The sequence below is a fragment of the Sinocyclocheilus anshuiensis genome, unplaced genomic scaffold, assembly GCF_001515605.1.
Source record: "Sinocyclocheilus anshuiensis isolate Anshui unplaced genomic scaffold, SAMN03320099.WGS_v1.1 scaffold893, whole genome shotgun sequence".
In the NCBI taxonomy this organism is placed as follows: Eukaryota; Metazoa; Chordata; class Actinopteri; order Cypriniformes; family Cyprinidae; genus Sinocyclocheilus; species Sinocyclocheilus anshuiensis.
This window is the reverse complement of record NW_015555766.1, coordinates 418124-440153: the sequence shown is the minus strand read 5'-3', so window position 1 is coordinate 440153 and position 22030 is coordinate 418124. Positions and strand designations below refer to the sequence as shown.

At 38.3% G+C, this 22030-nt stretch overlaps 1 protein-coding gene across 1 annotated transcript in view; it reads left to right on the top strand.

The window, feature by feature from the left end:
- Positions 1–359: 359 nt before the first annotated feature.
- The window catches only part of LOC107674133 (serine/threonine-protein kinase SMG1-like), a gene marked incomplete at its 3' end in the record, with an annotated part of 35493 nt that continues 13822 nt past the window's right edge, over positions 360–22030 (top strand). The window contains exons 1-29 of the mRNA XM_016468030.1: positions 360–593; positions 2938–3095; positions 3598–3750; positions 3867–4003; positions 4092–4150; positions 9619–9832; positions 9919–10044; positions 10131–10203; positions 10285–10382; positions 10465–10638; positions 10817–11041; positions 11191–11292; positions 11370–11639; positions 12199–12329; positions 13134–13295; positions 13810–13928; positions 14101–14188; positions 14337–14438; positions 14570–14710; positions 14917–15116; positions 16191–16387; positions 16539–16700; positions 17791–17945; positions 18048–18184; positions 19053–19254; positions 19350–19488; positions 20049–20270; positions 20357–20537; positions 20638–20799. Coding sequence (XP_016323516.1) covers positions 517–593; positions 2938–3095; positions 3598–3750; positions 3867–4003; positions 4092–4150; positions 9619–9832; positions 9919–10044; positions 10131–10203; positions 10285–10382; positions 10465–10638; positions 10817–11041; positions 11191–11292; positions 11370–11639; positions 12199–12329; positions 13134–13295; positions 13810–13928; positions 14101–14188; positions 14337–14438; positions 14570–14710; positions 14917–15116; positions 16191–16387; positions 16539–16700; positions 17791–17945; positions 18048–18184; positions 19053–19254; positions 19350–19488; positions 20049–20270; positions 20357–20537; positions 20638–20799 — 4366 coding nt within the window. The remainder of the gene's footprint in view (positions 594–2937; positions 3096–3597; positions 3751–3866; positions 4004–4091; positions 4151–9618; positions 9833–9918; positions 10045–10130; positions 10204–10284; positions 10383–10464; positions 10639–10816; positions 11042–11190; positions 11293–11369; positions 11640–12198; positions 12330–13133; positions 13296–13809; positions 13929–14100; positions 14189–14336; positions 14439–14569; positions 14711–14916; positions 15117–16190; positions 16388–16538; positions 16701–17790; positions 17946–18047; positions 18185–19052; positions 19255–19349; positions 19489–20048; positions 20271–20356; positions 20538–20637; positions 20800–22030) is intronic.

The window sequence follows — 22030 nt, the reverse complement described above, 5'->3', positions numbered from 1 at the left end:
TTCCCTTTTCTCCATTTCATACACATCTTGTTGTCACAAGGCAACCACACAGTGAATCGGGCTACCTCAACAGATATTTCTAATTTCTGCTCAAGTGAAGTTTAGGTGAAATCACACATTCAAATACTTACTTTTTCCTGCTTAACCTACACGTGCCACTTCACTTGCTAAGCTTCAAGTGAACGAACAACCTTGGAGTTATTTTAAGTAAGTCCACGTTTCTGCCATTGTGCGTGTAGGCACCATGGGAAATGTATTTGCTTCGGGATTTGCACTAATAACAATAGAGCTGCAGTTATTTCTATCCACCGACAGATGGAGAAGCCGCCGTGTGAACCGCGGTGACGGAAAGAGTCAAGAGTAGAGAAATAGATGGGAGGGTCAGGCCGCTGCCTCTCAGTTTCAAACACACAGTGCATTTCAACCCTGTGCATGGACATTAACTGAACGGTAAAATTAGGGTTTGTTTGCGAACTCTTCCCGTGTTAGACGGGTCATGCTGTCTTCGCGAAGGTAATGAGCCGCAAAGCCCTCGGGTCTCGGCTGAGCAGCGCCCACAAACTGCAGCGAAACTGGAATGACTGGCAGCCCAGGTCAGTAGCGCACCACGCGGCCGAGAACTCGCACTGCAGACCGAGGCTTCAGCGAGGCCTTGCTCTCGTCCCCATCTTTATGAAACGCGGCAACGGTCTATCTCCACGTGAGGAGACTTTTCTAAGCATTCATCTCACACCACATCGCACGATAATGTCGCTGAGCTCTAGTCTGTGGGAATAACAACGCCGCACAGTTAACCCGACAGATGTCAAACGCTCTTGTTCATTTTTTCAGGTTGGTTAGCAGATGTTAGCATAAGCTAACGCACGAACAGTCGGCGTATACTGGCGATAATTATCATGTTTGTGTTTGTTCGCTAGCCTTGGTTTGTAGACTGAGCAAAAATGTGAGTGAAACAGCAGGGATTTGTGTGTTTTGACGGACACGCGGATGTATTCAGAGTGTCGTGGCGTTCATTTGTGGTTTGTGGAGAAACGCGTGTGGTCTGACACGTTTAGCCACAAGCTATATAAGGTTAGTATTTTAACATTTGCACTGACGTTAGTAAGTCGATTTATGTTGTAGTGTGTATACTGCAGACATACTGGATAATATTCGTCTCATACTGATTTAATGCATTTTTTAACTCCTCCAGTGAAGCTCACATAAATCGCGACGCTCGTGTCAGTTTGCTAACGAACACTATTTTCGTTGTTACGTTTACCCCTGACTGGGAAGCGGATTCCTCATTTCTAACCTTAAACGTTTATTTGTAGTTTTAAACCGCTTTAATTTTGACATTTTTATAGTTTAAACCGGAGAAGCCAGCTGAAGCATGGACTGAATGTCAAAGTCAACCGAGTGTGCCTGTGTTTGTCTGGAAAGCTTAGGAATTGGCAACGAGTACATTGAACTTCAAGCGTGAAAACTGGTTAATTGTTTGAATTCAATCTTCAACTTGCCTGCTAATTATGTCCAATCAGTAACTTTTAATACTTGATGTATTTATTTAGGATGACCATTCACAGTTTTCAGATGAGTTTCATTATTTGAAACCATGTGGAAAAATGAAATCTCAGCTGGACTGTCACATTAAGTCCCGGATGCAGATGCAATTTTATGAATAGCCAGGGAAGATTCATGAATTGTGCGTCTTTATCGAATTAATGGTTCAAATTGTGAGTTCTGTTGCGAGTACTTTCTGACTCGTTAGGAAAGTTTGCAATTAAATGTTTGGCAGGTGATATAAATAATCAACCTTATATTTCTATGAAATGTTGGAAATGGAATTCAGAATGTTGGATTATTAAAGTTATAGTTCACACAAAAAAAAGCAAGTTTAAGTCATCTCATTCAGTCAGTTCACATCATGTTCCAAACTTGTATGACTTTATTTTTTCATTGGAACACAAAATATAAATTTTTGAAAAATAAGTAGCCACATTTTTCCAACATAATGAAAGTTAATGATAATTGATGTCAGGTTCCAAATTGAGGGGAAAAAATCGTTTGATTTCATTGATATCTGAGTTCATTGATCTTATCAGTGAATTCACTGATTCACTTCATTGGTCTGAATGATCCAGTTTCAAAGTGGACTGATCCAATTTATCATTTGGTGTTCCATAGAAGAAAAGCTTATAGATTTGGCATGACATGGTGGTGAGTAAATGATAGTGTCAGTTTTTGGGTAAACATAATTTGGCAGATACCTGTTGATTTATTCCACTGGCAACAATTAAAGTTTGTATAGATCTAACTAAACATTTGCATTTGTTCAGTAACAATGTGTTCTACTGTAAATGTTCCTTTTGTACATGAGCAATGGATATGTATACTATCCTTCGAAAGTTTGAGGTCAGTAAGATTTTTTTTAAATACTTTTTACCAAAATGCATTAAATTGATCAAAAGTGGCAGGGAAGACATGATAAAGTTTTTTTTTTTTTTTTTTTTTTTTTTTTTTTTCAAGTCTGCGTATTAGATTTATTTCTGAATCATCATGTGACACTGAAGACTGGCTGCTGAAAATTCAGCTTTGCCACACAGTAATTACATTTTAAAATTTATTCAAATTAAAAAATATATTTTAAATGTTAGTTATTTCACAATCTTATTGTTTTTACTGTATTTTTGATCAAATAAATGTAGCCTTGCTGAGCAGAAGTGACTTCTTTCAAAAACATTTACAAAATCTTACTGATCATGACTTTTGAAAGGATGTGTAAACAAATTGTGGTATTTTATACATATGATGTAATGAATGAGTAAAGACCAGCCCATTTTTCTCCAGTTGCACAATAAGTGGTCACATCTTGTTAAGCTTTAGCATGCTGACTTCAACGTGATCATGGGCAGTCAAGTTGGTGTAGTCACTGATGGTATATTGAATGTTTTTTAGAGGCGACAGTCTGTCAGCCAGCCAGGACGGTGTGAAGAGCAGTGTCTCTAGAGACCGCGGTTCAGAAGTTCTTTTCGACATTCTGCCCTCTGACCAGCCTGGCACCCCACCACTGCACAATGATGCCTTCACTGCTGCAGATGTACTCGAAGAAGGAGGTGTGTGCTCCATGTGGCCCTTTGTTTAGCCTGGCTTTAATCAGCTGGATTATATCCGCAAGTGTTTTTCACCTTCATTACTGTGGTTTTCAACATCAATAGCATGTGTCTTTCTGCTGGTCCGGTATCTGAGGGTTGGATAATTGTTTGATTCCTCTCTTGTGTGTCACCCTGGTTAAGGTTTCTGTTTATAGAAATAGAAAGAGAAAGTAACGTCAGCAAGGGCTTTTATTTTTATTTATTTTTTTATTTTTATAAAATAACTAAAATAATAGTGCTGTATATATTGTGAAATAAGATTTTGGTTATATCACCTACCTAGATTATACCATGTAAATTTATTTTTGCCCTGCTTTATAAAGCATAGTACCTACTTTGGTGGTACAATGTTCTAACATGTAATTTATGCTTTTTAATGTCTTGTGTGGTGTTTTTTCATGAATTTCAGATTTACAAATGTTATTCCTTTAGGGAAGGAACTGACGGTGTTCTTGCTTTCTAGGTGGATATGATGCTGATGGAGGCCTCTCTGAAAATACTCATGGTCGGAAGTCGCTGGGGCAAGAGTTGAGAACCAATGATGTGACTACTGATATAACCACTTTTCAGCATGGAAACCGTGCTTTAGCTGCAAAGGACATGAGGAAATCACAGGGTGCATTCACCTTTCAGTGCTCATATGTTGCTTGTTTGGATTGAATTACCTTGGAGCTTAAGTGGGGCTGTTGCATTCATTTATTTACTAGCATCACTTTCTTTTTTATATCCCAGACCGACCGTTGGCTCACTCTGAGGAGTCTCGTCTGGCCAATCTTCTGCGGCGAGCATCACGGGAAGATGACCGGGAACGCAGACTGGCCACTATGAAACAAATGAGGGAGTTCATTGTGCACTCTGAAAATAAAGTGGTACGGTCTGACATGCACAAATGGATTTTTATGTGTCTCTAGAGTTAAACTGTTTTTAATCTGTATTGTTTGTATTCATACATTACAGGTCCTAGTGAAACAGTTGGATTCCATTTTGAGCACCCTGAATGACATTTTGAACGAGAGGTATGACTGCACAGCTTATTTTTAACACAATGGGGAGTTATCAGAATTCACTCCATTGAGGGTATATTTAGCACGTCACTGTTCACGAAGTGTTATGAATACCTCGCTGAATCCTACTCATAAACAATTTAACCGGCCATTATTACATTTTGCCATACCTGAGATAAGTTAGCCTTCCAATCTGGGAATTTTTGGAAGTACATTAAAGGGACTGGGTGTTAGACACCCCACTCCACAGGAAGTGCCAATCAACAGCATGTTCTTTTTATATGCTTTTGTACAGTTATGATTACAAAATCTTTCTGTCTCCCTATTCTTGTATTTTGAGTGTGATTCATTGGCCAAAAGAAGAGAAAACCCACAATAAGCAAAGTTAAATATGAAATTGAATATGGCTTTTTCTAAATTTCTATAGATATTGCAATAATACATAGGCCCTGTCCCAAATGGCACCCTAAGCCTTTGCGGTCTTCCTCCAGGTCCACACTTTTGTGACATAATGCCATGTAATAATTTTCAGGTCAAAATTTGGGCTCCGCTCAGTTTGGGCTCTGCAGTTGTGCGCATCGAGGGTGCATAGTGGTCGCAAAGGGGGCGCTCCCAAGCACACCTCTGAAACCTAAAATAATTATTGAGACACCCTACAGTCTTAATTAGAGGTCGACCAATGTATCGGTTTTGCCGATTAATCGGCAATGATAGTTGATTGCTGGAATTATTGGCTATCGGCAAAAATGCATGCCGATTGTTTTTTGGGGTTACATATGTTGATGGAGTCCTGCCATTATACAGCATGAGAGTGGCCTCTAGAGGTGAAATCACTGATGCTCAAAGCAGACAAGTGTGTACACGTTTTCATATCATTGCTAAGTAATCAATTTGTTGACTAGATGCTGCATTAATGACTACACAACAGCAGTATGTTTGTTCTCAAGACTGAGAGGACGTGAACATTAGCACCTCAAATGGTAAAAACAATGTGACCAAAACACACGCAAGTATGGAGAGCTATAATATAGATTAGGGCTGTCGCGATTCGTCGATTTTATTCGACTTTTCGATTTTTAAAAATCCTCAAATTAATTTTGCTCGCGTCGACTAACCGGCAAAATACCGGAAGTGGCGCATTTCACGGATGAGAATCCATAAAACACATTATTAGACTGTTTCCCAAGGCTGCATGATATATTAAACCCATTTAAAAATCATAATTAAGCGTAGCGTTTGTGAATTCACAATTATGATTTAATTAGCTAAATAATTATATGCGATACAGTTCTAATACAGTATATGCGTTTTAATTATTTACATGCGTGTAGGTTAAGTACGTGCGTCACACAGCGGCTCCGTTCACAGTAGTTCCACAGGAACTGTTATCATTTACGTGTGTGGAGTGTCTCAAACTCCATCTCTGCATGTTGTTGTGAGTTTGGATTTAATATAACGTTCATCTGGGAATGCAACGTGCGCCATTTCATCAGATTTGTAAGGTAAATAATTTATAAATCTACGCAAACTCAGGAGAATACATCGTGGTTTCAGAATAAAAGCTCAAACCCTCACTCTGAGTTTACACGTCCACATATTCTTTTAATTACAGTACATTAGCTCTATTGTTTATAATACATTATGTATTTTAACAGTTTTGTTCAATAAAATTATGATTTCTTGCTTTTGATAATTTATTTGAACTAATTATTATTGCCTCATTGCTATTATATATGTAATTTAAGTCATTTTAAAGGCTATTGTTCACTTACATCTATTTTTATTATCACAAAAAAAGTATTATAATTATAGGGACCTATGAAATCCGTTTTATTTCCAAATTCAGTGTTTTTCCATTTTCATTTTTCTATACTCTATTTCAATGGTTAAATTAAATTGTATTCATCAAAAAGCTTGTCTAATTAATTGTTTTACAGTTTTATCTTTACCAAATTCTGTTTTCCATTATTTTCTGGATTCCATTTTAATGGTTCCATTAAATTTTAATAATCAAAAGCATCTCCAATTAATTGATTTTATACAAAAAAAAAAAAATCTTTATTTTTTTCAGAAATACTGCACATTTACATTTTTCTCCCAAATAAATAACATTTCTGGTAAATAATCCTTTAAAAAGTATTTTTTGATTATAATTTTATTATTAGTAGACCAGAACACGTGGATATGTTGTCATTCTTAAACTATAATGCTGAACTTTGAACTGTTGCACTTTAATTTTTCTTTAAAAAAGGATTTCATAGAAATTTGGATTTCATTTGGTTTAATAAAATATAGTTTAATAAAATATTCTTAAGTAAAATTATTGATTTTTTGTGGGAAATTAATCGTTTAGATTAATCGATAAATTAGTCGATAGATTAATTGAAATAAAAATAGTCGTTAGTGGCAGCCCTAATATAGATCTCACTTTTTCTTTCCATTTTGCTCTGTTTTTTTAAACACCGAACTTCCAACTCATCAATGCCACTTTTTTGATCTTTCTTGAAGTGAACTTTTGCCTGTTTGATGATTAAATACTGGTTTAACTGTTTTAGACCACCGCTTGAACGGAACGTGATGTGTCCGGTATGTGTGATATCTGATACCTGTGAGTACTAGATGCAGCGCTATGCTTTTTGCCCAGTGTGCGACTGCCATATTTTGTCATTTTGATTAGAAAATCGTCATGTGTTCTAGGGCTGTGCGATATGGACAAAAAAAAACTATCGCTATTTCTTTGATAAATTTTGCGATTTCGATTTTAATCACGGTTTTGACACACAGAGACATGCTTTACAGTCATAAATGCATTCAGTGTGAATTTGAAACATATTTCCAAAAGAAAACCAATTAGAGCTTTATCAAAAAGCTGTAACATGTCTCTAGAACAGACATAAGGCAAAATAATCACTAAGTAAAGGTGTAACAAAATGTCTCTAGAATAGACATATGGCAGAAAAAAGATGCATTGGTCATAGGAGAGCTCTTTGTGGCGTTGCCTCAGATGTTGAACTAGATTTGTTGTGCCAAGTTCACACGTACTCTGTCTGCAGTGCGTATACAGTATGTGTATGCGGTGTAGAAGCAGCACGGACTCATTTTGCTTTCGCAGAGGACGCGTTTGCAGTCCGCTCCTGATCCGCGGCTGTTTACCACAAACACAACATTTATCCATTATTTTGATTTCAAATCCAAATGTTGTTTCTGAAAATGCTTTTTCAGCATTGTGATTCTCTTTTATCACAGTACAGTAATACAATCTTTCATAGACATATTCACGTTTAAACTCAATAAATATAACTTTGTTTAACTACCACCACGAGTGCCATCTATTATTGCCTTGTTTATCTAAAAGTGCACTTTTCCTTGTTTTAAATCTAGCCAAAAAGCCATGTGTTGACTGTGAAACAGTAGACTTTAATTATATGCATTTATGGTGTAATTACTAAATTTCCGTGCCAATCCATGTTATTTTTTACCGCGAATAATGCGCTGTCACTTTCAGCGCATGCAGCACAGCAGAAATAGACTCCGTGCGGAAATGATCGCAGCATGACTGCTGCAGACGCACCAATCCTGGAACACACTGCCGGACCGCGTGCAGTGTGAACGCTCTGATCCGTTAACATGGGCTCGGAAAAAATACGCACCACAAACGGAGTGTGTGAACCTGGCGTTACGTTTGTATGCCCGCCCGGTCTGTTCTGTTCTCGTGCTCCATTTAGGCGCACTGCATTCTGATTGTTTCGGATAGCATACTGCGGGAGGTCGGGGGCGCGGAAAATCGTGGCTATAAAGCGATTTAGAAATCAAATCTCAAAAATCTCAATTTTATGACGATTTCGATTAATCGCACAGCCCTAATGTGTTCTAGAATAGAAGCAATTAAAGTGTGAGAGTATACATACAATATCCATATGCAAGTAATTTCAATGCTATCGCATTTGTGTAGATATTTAAAGATGACCATCTAGTTAGTGTTAATTTCAATGTCTACTAATACATTTTTAAATTTTGAAGTTGCTTCTGTAAACATTAGTTAACAAACTGTGAACTAACTTTAATGATCAATATATAATTGTTTAATATTAATATTTATTCATTTACGAAGTATGGTTCAGTACTTTTATTTATTTATTTATTAATAGTAAAGCACTATTTTAGTTTTCGTTCAGTATCCATTTTAAAAACTATCGTTTGATTAATCAGTATCGGCCAGTGTGGTCCAACCTAGCTATCGGTATCGGTAAAATCCACTATTGGTTGACCTCTAGTCTTAAAGGGATAGTTCACCCAAAAATGAAAATTACCCCATGATCTACTCACCCTCAAGCCATCCTAGGTGTATATGACTTTCACTTTCAGACAAATACAATCGGAGTTACATTAAATAATATCCAGGCTAATCTATGCTTTATAATGGAAGTGGATGGTAGCCCAAAATTTGAAGTCCAAAAAATTGCACCCATTCATCATAAATCGACTGTCGTATGCGCGTTCACGAGAGAGTTGTGTCCCAGTTTAGCAGAAGCTAGAGATTACAGTTTATAAAGTTTTAAATATGGTTATTTTTCTTACACAAACACATCACTTCGCTTCAGAAGGCCTTTATTAACCTCCCGGAGCCGTGTGGTGTACTATTTTATGATGGATGGGTGCAATTTTTTGGACTTCAAATTTTGGGCTACCATCCACTCCCATTATAAAGCATAGATTAGCCTGGATATTATTTAATGTAACTCCGATTGTATTCGTCTGAAAGAAGAATGTCATATACACCTTGGATAGCTTGAGGGTGAGTAAATCATGGGGTGATTTTCATTTTTGGGTGAACTATCCCTTTAATGGATGTGCACACGGGGATCATTGTAAGGCTAAGTTTAATTAAGCTTAACACTGATTAATCTATATATTTAATTTATACAGTGAATAATATGCAATGTTATTTTACATTTAAGTATTCAATTCAGATTAAATCTTAAAATTAAGATTATTCAATTTCTGTACTTGAACATCTACAAATCTAAAGCATCTTTAATTTGTATCATTGTTCTATTTACTTATTTGTGCTATTGCTTGTAATTTGTTCATTTGCTCTTATTCACTGACTGTTCACTTGTCTTTAATAATGTTTGAACTTTATATTTGTTAGGCTAGTTTTTGCTGTGGTATTGAAATTAGAATGGAGAATTGTAAAATGTAACTGGTATCTAAAATTTTGGTGTCACATAAGCTTTTTTATTAGAATACAAGATAACATGGGTCAAAAGCAATGATAACAACAACAATTAATTAATAAATTTTTCTGACTGGGCAAGTAAAAAAATTTAACCACTGTCCCAATCGGGCCAGTAGAAAAAATCTTTAGCGTTGAGCCTTAAATTAAGCAGGATAGTGTACAGTCAGCTGGTCATTATTGCAAAATAATCCCATGCGATACCTGATCACACGGTTCTGTGGGTTTCTGTTTGGCCTTACAGTAGTAAGCTTCTGCAGGAGCTTAGGCAGGAGGCCGCGTGCTGCCTGGGATTGCTCTGTGCCACCCTCAGTTATGAAGCTGAGAGGATCTTTAAGTGGATGTTCCTCAAGTTCAGTGTGTCCACAAAGGATGAGGTGAAGCATCTGTACCTGGTGGCAGTGCACAAGGCACTTGAAACAGCAGGGGAGAAGAAGGCTTTTTCGACTGTAATGCAGGTATTTATTCAGTTCCATTGCTAAATCTTGGATTACCATTCTGTATAATCTTTTTCTGTGGCTGAAATGTTTTACTGTTTTGTCAGTTGGTGATGAGCAGCCTTCAGTCTATATTGGAGAACTTGGACACGCCAGAGCTGTTGTGCCAAAGTGTGAAATGTATTTTGCTGGTGGCCCGTTGTTATCCACACATATTCAGCACCAATTTCAGAGTAAGCGGCACAAGCAGTCTTAAATTTTAAATCTGGATGTCTGAAAGGAAAGAATTTGTAAATGAACTGCTGTTTTCGTTTTACAGGACACAGTGGATATCTTAGTAGGTTGGCATATAGACCACACACAGAAACAGTCTCTTACTCGACAAGTGTCTGGTAAGATTTGTTTTATATTTAGTTTTTTTGGGAAATAACCTGTCTAACCTGTCTCTGTCTAACCCTAATCTATCTTTCTAGGCTGGTTACAGAGTCTGGAGCAGTTTTGGGTGGCAGATTTAAGCTTTTCAACTACATTATTGGGTCAATTTTTGGAAGATATGGAGGCGTATGCTGAGGTAACATGAATTGTTTTCAATTGGTTTCTCATTGTCCCTTAATTATGAGATTTCTGAGGTTCTAATACTCTTTCCTTTATAGGATTTGAGTCCTGTTGTATCTGGGGAATCAGGAGATGAGGACATTCCCCCTCCCACGGTATCCCTGCCAAAACTGGCAGCCCTGTTGAGAGTTTTTAGCACTGTTGTGCACAGCATCGGAGAACGGTTCAACCCTATCAGAGGGCCTCCAATCACAGAAGCATACGTCACTGATGTTAGTTTCCAACACGCATGGCCTCTGCTTCAATTATCTGTGTTACTGCAATACAAATAGATAATCTAAGATAAACTGATATCATTTATAGATCGACAAACACTTTTGAACAAGTTGTGAATACACACGCAGTCCTTTACTGATCTGACATAAATTGTTTGCATTTTCTAACTCACAGGTTTTGAATCGTGTTTTGGCCTGTGTCACCACAGCCAAGCAGGTGTTCTTCTCGGAGGCAGTGCTGACAGCAGGAAATGAGTGTGTGTGTGTCCTACTGGTGAGCATGGACTTGGCCAGCCAGCTGCAGATTGATGCTGTAATCTCTTATGGCCTAGACCAGCTGGACAGCTGTCAGTGCTGCGGACCAGAATACAGCATGTCAGTCCTCACCCTGCTTACTCTGGTAGGACTTGACTTAATTAATCCAATAAATGACAGACTGGAGTACAATTTAAGGGATTTACGTAAATGACTGGTCACACTTTGGCCTTGTTACTATTATGTTTTGATTGAAAATCTTTTTCACACTTTGTCATTTTTTTTTTATTGTAGATTGTTGATCAGATAAACACCAAAATCCCGGCTGCCTTTGTGGAGAAGTTGCTGGCCCCAAATTCTCATCTCTTGGAGATGCGCTTTCACAGAGAAATAAAGGTACAATCATTAACCTCAGTTGTTATAAATTCAACACACACAACAGCTATGAGTTAACGCATTTTTGTTTGTTACAGGTGATGGCAGCCGCACATGGAGTGTATCATGCTGTGCTGAGCCTAAAGAACATCCCTACACTGGAGGCAGCTTATAAACTGGTCTTGGGCGAGATGGGCTGTGCGCTGAACAGTTTGCTGAGCCCTCTGGGTTTGCCTGCTGCCTGTCCTAACATACAACATCCTGCCTTCAGCCAGCTGCAGTTCAGCCCAGAGAGAGCAGAGTTTATCCTTATCTTCAACCTCAGTGCTCTCACCACCATTGGCAACACCAAGAACTCCCTTATCGGGGTCAGCATGAAGTCATACCTAGTTCTGTGAAAGCGTGTTTTTTTTTTGTTTGTTTGTTTTTTTTGAGTCATACAGGAAAATGTGTAAAACAGGGTTTCCGCGTGTCCTTAAGTCTTACATTTTAGTTGTCAAATTTAAGATCATAATTGCGATATGGTTTAATGTGATGATTAAACTTCAAAAGGCTAAACATGAGAGCTGCTTTCTTTGTGTACAGCCGTTACCTGGGAAACTGCTGTATTTCTGCCTTTCCAAAAGTGCCACCTGCTGGCAGAGAATGAATTTTTATTTTCAATATGCCTGTCTGCTGTATTATTTAATTAATATAATATTTGATTGATAATAATTAAGTTAATATAATAATTGATATTTTGATCCATTTTCTTAGAAATGGTTTAAAGGCTGAAATGTGAAAAACTTTGTTAACCTGTATCTGAACTGTAAATCACGCTTTTTACAGTCGTTTTACAGTTTAATTTGTTACCATAGACATAGCCCTACCCTGCTCATATGGTATTAATTTTGTGCATGTCGTAATAACACATCTTTTCTGTTACAGATGTGGGCTTTGTCCCCTACTGTGTTTGCCCTGCTGAGTCAGAATCTGGTTGTAGTTCACTCTGATTTAGCAGTTCATCACCCTGCCGTCCAGTATGCAGTGCTCTACACACTCTACTCTCACTGCACCAGGTAACAATGCAACATTTACTTGTCTAGATGAGGATTCTTCAAAAATGCACAGGGTTTCCGTTTTTTAAAGAAGCATAATTGTACACTGAATCTTCTTGGGGTCAGTAAGATTTTAAAAAATAAATGAACACTAGTATTCAGCAAGGATGCATTAAATTGGTCAGTAATGTTACAAATTTTCTATTTCAAAGAAATTCTGTACTTTTGACGTTTCTGTTCATCAAAGAATCCTAATAAAAAATGTAGCACTGTTTCCACAAATATAAGCAGAAAATCTGTTTGACATTGGTAATAAGAAACACTTCTTGAGCACCAAATCATATCAGAATAATTTCTGAAGGATTATGTGACAATTTCAAATTGCCTTACAATAGAAAAATATATTATATTGAAATAAAATGTAAAAAAAATAAAATGTTTCAAAAATTGTAGTATTATTTCACAATATTTATTTACTGTATTTTTTATCAAATAAATGCAACTTTGGTGAGCATAAGACAACTGATTTATTACTAGTAAATTTGTCTGAATTTAAATTATTTAAATCATTTAATTAAAATCACAAATGTATTGGACAAAAAGTGTGAGAAATTAAATGCAGAACAACACTGAAGTGTGTAGCAAGTAGCAGTGTGGTTTCATGAATTATGTAGTGCTATATGGTTTTATCATTTTCTTTTGCTGTTTTTTTTTTCAGTGTACATAAAACAGTCAAAAAACACTGTCATTCACTTGATTTTAGCCTCACTCACTCCAGGCGTGAAACTGATAGACTGCTGCTTTTCTCTCTTTATTTCTCCCAAGACATGATCACTTTATCTCAAGCAGCCTGAGCTCTTCGTCTCCATCCCTTTTCGACGATGCTGTCATCAGCACAGTTACCACGGCAACCAAAAGGCATTTCAGCACGCTCCTTAATTTGCTGGGTATGCTGCTCAGCAAGGATCATCTCAACCCTGAGGCGAGGTACAGAGCTCATACTGCCTGTCTATAATGAGGCCTGTTGTGATAAATTAATCTGAACCACTTGCTCTTTCAGCTGCTATAATCACTTATACATTGATGAGTGTGATTACACCTTTCTTTTTAATTCCTTACTTGTATGCATATGGCAACAGTTCAGCATTTAGTTTAGAATTTTAGGAAATTAGTGAGTATACAGTGGGGTCCAAAAATGCTAAACAGAAGTGTTTTCAATATTCAAATTCAAAGCCATAATAATTTCAAGTAAAAGTTTAACTGAGAACCTTTACATGAATTGGAAAATTTGTTCTTATTTGGGATTTCTTGCGTAATTAAAAATGTAATTTAGCTTATTTCTAGTTTTACACAATATATATATCCTAAAACTTTACTTAAAAGTTAAATTACATTTTTAATCACAGATTTTCAGTATGTCTCAGCCCCCACCCTTTGTAATTCCCCTTGATTAATATAAAACAATAACATTTTATTGTCTTTTTTTAACAACGTTTTTTAGGCGGCTGTTACTCACCTGGTCATTAGAGGTCTCTTTGATGATGAAGAGATCTAAAACCTACTCCCCTCTTTTTTCACTCCCATCCTTCCTCAGATTCTGCAAGGGGTTACTGGCAAATTGTGAGTTAATATCCCTGTTGTTAATTCTGCATTTTGAGTTCTCAAAGGTGAAACAATGTTATAAACAGAATCATTCTCCAGATCAATAGGGGTTTTAACAAATAATGGGTTAGGATAATAAACTGGTGACTAAGTGAATGGACTTTTAACATGTTGGTTTTCCTCTATGCAGCCTTGAATGAAGACCCCACCATATGTCTGCAGGCATGTAACAGTCTACAGGTTCTGTCATCTTCCTTGACCACAGAGCTTCTCCAGAGGTAATCACACATCCTCTGCTTGTTAGACACTGTCTTCCTGTAGGCACATTCATTAGTGCTGCAACTCTTCCTCCTCCTTTTGGGGGCGGAGGTAAAAAAAAAACATCTTGTTTGATCAGCACTGATTCTGTCCCCTTTCTCTGTGCAGGTGTGTGGATGTGTGCCGAGTTCAGCTAGTCCACTCAGCAGTCCGAGTCCGGCAGGCCTTTGGGAAATTGCTGAGATCCATTCCCATGCACGTTGCATTGAGGTTCGTAAGACTCCTTTTCATCTGTCTTGAATTCACACAATAGATATGAGGGGGAGAAATAATACCTACCTTGTAGTTTTACCTCCAGCTGTAGTTGATGTGATGGTAATTGTCGGCTTGTCTACCAGCAGTGCCCATAGTCACTCTGAGATTAAGGAGATTTCTCTGGCCATCCGCCGACACATGAGCAAAGTGCCTAGCAACACATTCCACCCACAGGACTTCTCTGACCTCATTGGGTTTATTCTATATGGAACGGTCCACCGTGGGGGGTGAGTAGGTTTATTTCCTCTTCTCACCTTGGTGAGAACACATGGACAGATGTTTGTTCTTTTAAATATATTTTATATTTGCTAGTGTAATTGATCAAACTCTGTACTGTAGAGAGATCTGCAGCTAAAATAAAAGCAGTTTGTGTGTGTGCTGGGAATTGTTATATTTGGTATTATTTATTAGATATTCATTGTTTCATACGCAGTAAGGAGCCCTGGTTGGAGCGGCTGTACCACAGCTGTCAGCGGCTGGAGAAGAAAGACTCTGCCATGGTGCCTCGTGCCCTGCTGAAGACTGAGGCAGTGCTGTGGCAGTGGGCGGTGTGGGAGGCCGCTCAGTTCACCGTTCTCTCTAAACTCCGGACCCCTCTAGGACGAGCCCAGGATACATTCCAGACCATAGAGGGTTAGTGAGTTATCCCTTTAGGAATTAGGAACTCATCTTAAAAAAATTCCAAGATTTATTAAAGGAATAATTAGCCTAATTGAGGTTTTGACACTATTCATTCACCTTTGTCATTCAAAATCTGTATGATTTTCATTTGTCATTCTACATTCTAGTGCTGGGCACCAATATACCGGTTCAAACGGTAATCCGGTTTGAATTACACGCAATGTATACATTTTTTATTTTATTTTTTTTATGCCGTACAAGTGGCTACAAAACCTGGACAGCGTCGTGAATTGAGTGGGGGATCCCTGTTAACTGCATACATTTCTGACTAATGGTTGGAGAACTTTTGAGGGTGGGGTTTATGTGAATACATCTCTGAGGGGATGTCTTCAGAAAAAGGGATTTTCTTTAGATGGTTTAAATGGTATTTTCTTTTCATCTTACCTCCATATACATTGCATATTTATGTAGTATTTAAAAGCGCACCACTGCTTTGTTTACATTGGTAACCAACAAAATGCTCAATCGCTGCTGTTCCTTAAGCGCCACCTGCTGTCAAAGAGTGAATTTGTTTCATTCAGCCCGTCTGCTGTTTTTGTTTCGTTCTGATCTGTTTTATGTTGAATAATTTCACAAAGCTGTGCTCAGACTGTTCTGTTTTTGCTTCAAATTTTGAAATTATACAATCTAATTTACATCAAAAATTGCTCATGCTATATGTAGCATGTTTGTTTGGATCATGATTAAAATGCATTGGTTCTGAAACTGCATTCCGATTCGTATAAAGGCACATTCAGGGAAAAACCGCGATAAACCGTGAAACTGTCAGAATCCTGCCCAGCACTACTAGACACTTGTGAAAACATTTTTAAGACTGCTGGGCTGCGTTTCCCAAAAGCATCATTGGCCAGCTATGGTCGCAAATATGATGGAACTTGCAACCATAGTTGCTTTTGGGAACTTTAATAAATTGATTGCACCCTTGCTGAATACAATTATTAATTTCACAACTTACTGACCCCAAACTTTTGAGCGGTGTTGTGTCATGCCTTTATGAATCAATATTTTATCCCTGTGCTGGTGAAGGTATGATCCGCAGCCTGGCGGCTCACAGTCTGAACACAGAGCAGGAGTTGAGTCAGTGGAGTGGAGGAGAAAGTGATGAGGGTCACCACACCAATCAGCTCCGCCTAGCTCTGCTTCTACAGTTCCTAGAAAACCTGGAGAAACTCATGTACAATGCTTATGAAGGCTGCGCTAGCGCTCTCACTGCACCACCAAAGGTCTGTCCTCCGTATATACACAACTAACCTTCACGTTAACACCATGAAGTGCTAGCTTTATCCTTCCAATGACTATTAATGGGGTTATTATTGACATTCCATGTTTTCATCTTTAGCTTTAGTTTTTAAGTCTTTTTACTCCTGTATTTAGGGCATCAGAACATTTTTCTACACAAACAGACAGACGTGCCAGGACTGGCTAACCAGAATTCGTTTGGCACTGATGAGAGTGGGCCTTCTCTCAGGTCAGCCGGCAGTCACGGTCCGTCATGGCTTTGACCTGCTCACTGAGATAAAGAACAGCAGTGCACAGGTAAGACTTGAAAGAAATAGTTCACTCAAAAATGAAATTCTGCCATTAATTACTCACCCTCATGTCGTTTTAAACCCATAAGACCTTCGTTCATCTTCGGAACACAAATTAGATATTTTTTATGAAATCCGAGAGCTTTCTGACCCTGCATAGACGGCAACACAACTGACATGTTCAAGGCCCAGAAACGTAGTAAGGACATCGTTAAGATAGTCCATGTGACATCAGTGGTTCAACAGTAATGTTATGAAGCTATGAGAATAATATTTGTGTGCAAAGAAAACAAAAATAACGACTTTATTCAACAATTCTTCTCTTCCCTGTTCGCCGCTATTCACAAGAGTACCACGACACGTATGCGTGTGGTGCTGCTGACATAGAACACACATGCACTGCGCCTTGTTTACAAGCATAGGAATGCACATGCACACGTCGTGTTAAGCTCGTGAACATATGGCTGCAGACCTTGACAAGGAAGAAGAATTGAGTAAAGTCGTTATTTTTGTTTTGCTTGTGCACATAAATTATTCTCGTAGCTTCATAACATTACAGTTTAACCACTGATGTCACATGGACTATTTTAACGATGTCCTTGCAACGTTTCTGTGCTTTGAACGTAGTAGTTCACTTGATGTCTATGCAGGGTCAGAAAGTTCTCTGATTTCATAAAAAATATCTAAATTTGTGTTCTGAAAATGAACAAAGGTCTTGCGTGTTTGGATCGACATGAGGGTGAGTAATTAAAGACAGAATTTTCATTTTTAGGTGAACTATCCCTTGAAGCAGTGTTGTTCAAAATAGGCTCCAGCGAATAATTTTTGTGAAAATATGCATTAAACGATAATACAATCTTAAGGTAAATTCTAAATGTTTCATTGTCATTCACACATTAAATTTTATGCAGTGCATTTAAAATTTTGCAAATTCACAATGACTGAAATATGTAAAAGACTTACTATCACACCATTAACTTCTCAACATTGCTCCTTTTTGAGATGTCAGTTATTGTAAGGCACTGGCTCTACACTCTTTGGGCTTATATATCCAAAAGCCTTAGTTCATTGTTTTTGCTCTGTGCTTTGCCCTGTAGGGGCCAGAAATGGAGGTGCCAGTCACTATGCTGGTGGAGGCGTTGTGTGAGCTGCGATGCCCTGAAGCCATACAAGGTCTGGCAGCCTGGAGTCTGGCCAGCACTGGCAAGAGCCTGGGCTGGCTGGGATCAGTGGCACTGCAGGCAGAGGGAAAGTAAGTGTTTTGTGTTCTGAAAATAATTTACCTAGTTTACACCATGCAAATTTGTCTAGACGCTCTGGTCTCATGAAATGTTGATGTTGCATTTTTCCCCAGGTTTGAGAAGGCAGCATTAGAGTACCAAGAGCAGCTGTGTGCTGTCACAGGGATGGACTGCTCCATTAAAGGCTTTGATCACTCTCTGTTAAAACTCACTGGCTCCAACACCTCCAGCCCAAAACACACCAGCAGTGGTGAGGATTTACAAAATTTGCACTAAATGTCTCACATGAGAAAAAAACTTGAGGATAATCTTGAAAGGGGGAGAGGTGAAAATCTGATTCTAGATTTCTACTGATTCGATTCTTCTACTGATTCGAATTGATCCACTGCGCAACAGACGGTGATGTTTCATTACTGAATGAATTAGTTTTTGACTGAACCATATGAGTGAACGATTCAATTACTCATTCTTAAAGACTGTAGTGACTTGCTTTGTTTCTGAATTAATCAGCCATTTTGGACAAATGAACGAAAAGAACGTCACCACCTATTGGCAGTTCTAGTTTCATATGTCATGAGTGCCAGTTAGTTTCATTTTATATTTCAATATTATTTTTATTTTTTAAACATTTAATCTCATAGTATTATTTATGCGGTTGCCATGTAGGTAAATTTTTCACATCTGAGCTGCATTAAAAAGCCTGTGAATGCAGCTTCTGTTCCACCTCTGGAGTGCAAAGATGTTTTTTGTTGATACTGATTTCAATTTATTGGTAATGGCTTGTCTCATTATTCAGATTGAATTTGTGTACATGTATGAATGGATAAAAAAAAGATGATGCATACATCTAATAAAGTTAGAAATAAATCACTAGTCACTATCCTTCAGAAATGAAAGATGCCAAACAAAAACCTCCAGAAGTGTATTTTTGTACCAAGTAGTTTTACCATATTGAATCGTGATCTGAAAAATCTAATCAAATTTTGAGATTCCAAAGGATTCCCATCCCTAGCCTTTAATGATTTCAGGGGTTATTGTCCCTTGATCTGCAGGGGGTTTGTTTTTTTTTGCAAAAGTTGTCTTGGTTCTTATTGTGTCTGTCATTACTGTTTTAATAGGAGATGGAAGGAAAACTGTGTTGTTGAAGTCCAGTGAGTGTTCTCCAGAAGTGCTCAACTTCCTGGCTAATAAGGCCTGTAGGCGTTATGTGGCCCTGAGCGACTGGGAGTCCATGCAGGAGTGGCAGGCCAGCATGATGAACCTCAAAAAGAACAGCAGCAGTTCCAGTGTCAACCTCAAAACAGACTTTAACTACATCAGGTGTGTAGTAGCAGAACTGTTTACTCTGATGATGTTCTTATACTTACTTTTTTTTTTTTTTTTTTTTTTTTCTCTTTCATTCTGTGTGTTGATAGTCAAGGAGAAGGGGTTCCTTTACTCCTTGGAGAGAAGAAAGAAATTGAGGACTTGCTCCCAGCAGGCACCAGTGATGAGGACAAGGAAACCATTTTTGGCATTTTGGGTCAAGCCATGTGTCGCCCAGCAGGAATTCAGGTTATGGAGTTCACAGTTTGTATAAATGAGTTTAGATCAGTGGTTTTCATACTGTGGTACACTACACACTAGGGAACAATGGAAATATAATACTAGAAAACATAGACATTTCATTTAAATATGCTACTGTTCAAACGTTTGGGGTTGTTGTTTTTTTTTATTAAAAATACTGTAAAAACAGTAATACTGGGAAATGTTACGATTTAAATATGATTGTTTTCTATTTTAATATATTTTTAAGTCATTATTAATTAGTTGCTCCAGTCTTCTGTGTCACATGATCCTTCAGAAATCATTCTAGTACGTTGATTTGGCGCGCAAACATTTTATCAGTGTTCAATACCGTTTTTATAATTTTGTGGAAACCGTGATACATTTATTCAGGATTCTTTAACAAATGAAAAGTTTAAAATAGAAAACTTTTGGAACAGTATGTTTTTTACTGCCACTTTAAACTTGTAGATTTCTGCCTTAAGTTTAATGCTGATGTTCATTTATCTGAAATGAAGGATGCGAATAGTTCTTGTTTTGTGTATTCATGTGTCATTGTGTTCATACAGGATGAGGACATGGCCTTGCAGAATGAAGAGGATGAGGAGGACGACATGGTGGATGTGATCGGCCGACAGCTGTTGAGTGCCTGTCCATGGCTGTCTGAGGTGGAGGACACTGTGACCGATGGGCTGATTGTGGTGTGGAGGAGAGTGGTTGACCGAATCTTCAGCCTGTACCGGGTCTCCTGCAGAGCGTACTTCACCTTCCTCAGACTCAACGCTGGGCAGGTCAGAGGATTCCTCCTCTGTTTACTCAGTGACTGGACAAATTTCTAAAAGAAATCGATCAAATTTTTTGGTGTCTTGATCATCAGGTGCCCATAGATGAAGACGACCCCAAGCTGCTCTTGAACAACCAGAGCAGCAAACAGAGCAGTGATGATGTCATTGTCATGGCAACCCTCCGTCTGCTGCGCTTGCTTGTGAAGCACGCTGGGGAGTTAAGAGAGGGTCTGGAGCACGGCCTGGCATCCACTCCCACTGCACCCTGGAGAGGTAAGAACTTGAACATCAATGCAGTAATGAACACCTTCCTCTTTACATGTAGTTAGTTATCTCAGTCCGTGTAATATTAATATGTCTGTTTTCTCTCTAGGTATCATCCCTCAGTTATTCTCCAGACTAAATCACCCTGAGGCTTACATCCGCCAGAGCATCTGCAGCCTGCTGTGTAGAGTGGCCCAAGATTCGCCCCACCTAATCCTCTACCCTGCCATTGTGGGATCTATCTCTCTCGGCGGAGAGGCTCAGGCTGCAGGTATGTACTGTACTTCCACACAGGGACATCCTGTCTACCTTAGGCCATGTGTCCACCAAAGCATTTTAGCCAGCTGAAAATGGCAGGCGATCTTCTGAAAACTGGGGATGCTTGAGCACTTCGTAGCTGCCTACCTAGTAGACCCATGGTGATCGAAATGTTCCTCCAAACATTGTTTTTCATATTAATATTGTGGTAGTCCGCCGATGTCATCTAGTACAGACATGGAGAAAATATTACATATTCATATTCAGAGACAAGTAATATTAACATTACAATTGTTATTTAGTTGTTGTACAAGTGATGGTTGGTTGGTGTGGTGTTTATCACCTTTGATAGCCATCCAATCAGAGTGGAAGAGGAGTGGGACAGTGGCGAGTGCTTCTTTTTAAACCTGTGAAACCAAAACAACATCAAAGAAATAGCAGTGATGAAGTCAACTGTGTCTCCTGCATCCGGGCCAAAAAGTTGCACTTAAACATACTGTAGAGACTAAAGCAGAACACACCACAAAAACTGGTCTCTTGCTCAACGACAGCCTGACATTAGTCTTGGTATGTCACAGCCTTTACCCAAATTTGAACATTTTTCACCTTTTGGCAACCAGAAAAACAACGTAATAGTCTCTAGGCCTGTCGCGATAATGAAATAACTGTCTAATCGCGATTATTTGATCTAACCTATTTGATTATTGTGCTTTTTTTATACGAGACAAGGGGGAGTCATACACCAAAAGAAACAGAAGAGCACCAGTTAGCTTTTCATGCACTGTATAGCCTATACAGGGCTCCAGACTCATTCTTCCCACTGGTCACTCTTTTGCAAATAACTTTCTCAGCTGGTCGCACAAGCACATGATTTGGTCGCAATATTTTTTTTATTTTTTTTTTATTGCTTTATAACATGGAATTATTCAATGCATGCTGATGAACTTTTATCATAGTTTGTAGTTATATGGAAACGAAAGTGGATGGGAGTTACTCTTTTGCTGTGTTAAGCCGCGGGCTTCGGATGCTTTCACTTTCGAATTCGCGATCTTGTTGTCACTGTTTTGCTTGCATAAATCTACACGCCTTTAATTTTTTTAAGACTAAAACAAAAGATGGATTCATTGTTATTCTTAATTAAAAAGCACAACAACAATAAATCGGTAAGAACAACTAAGATGAGGCATGGCACACACCACATGCTGTATTATATACTGACTAATAAATTACAGAACATTTAGCAA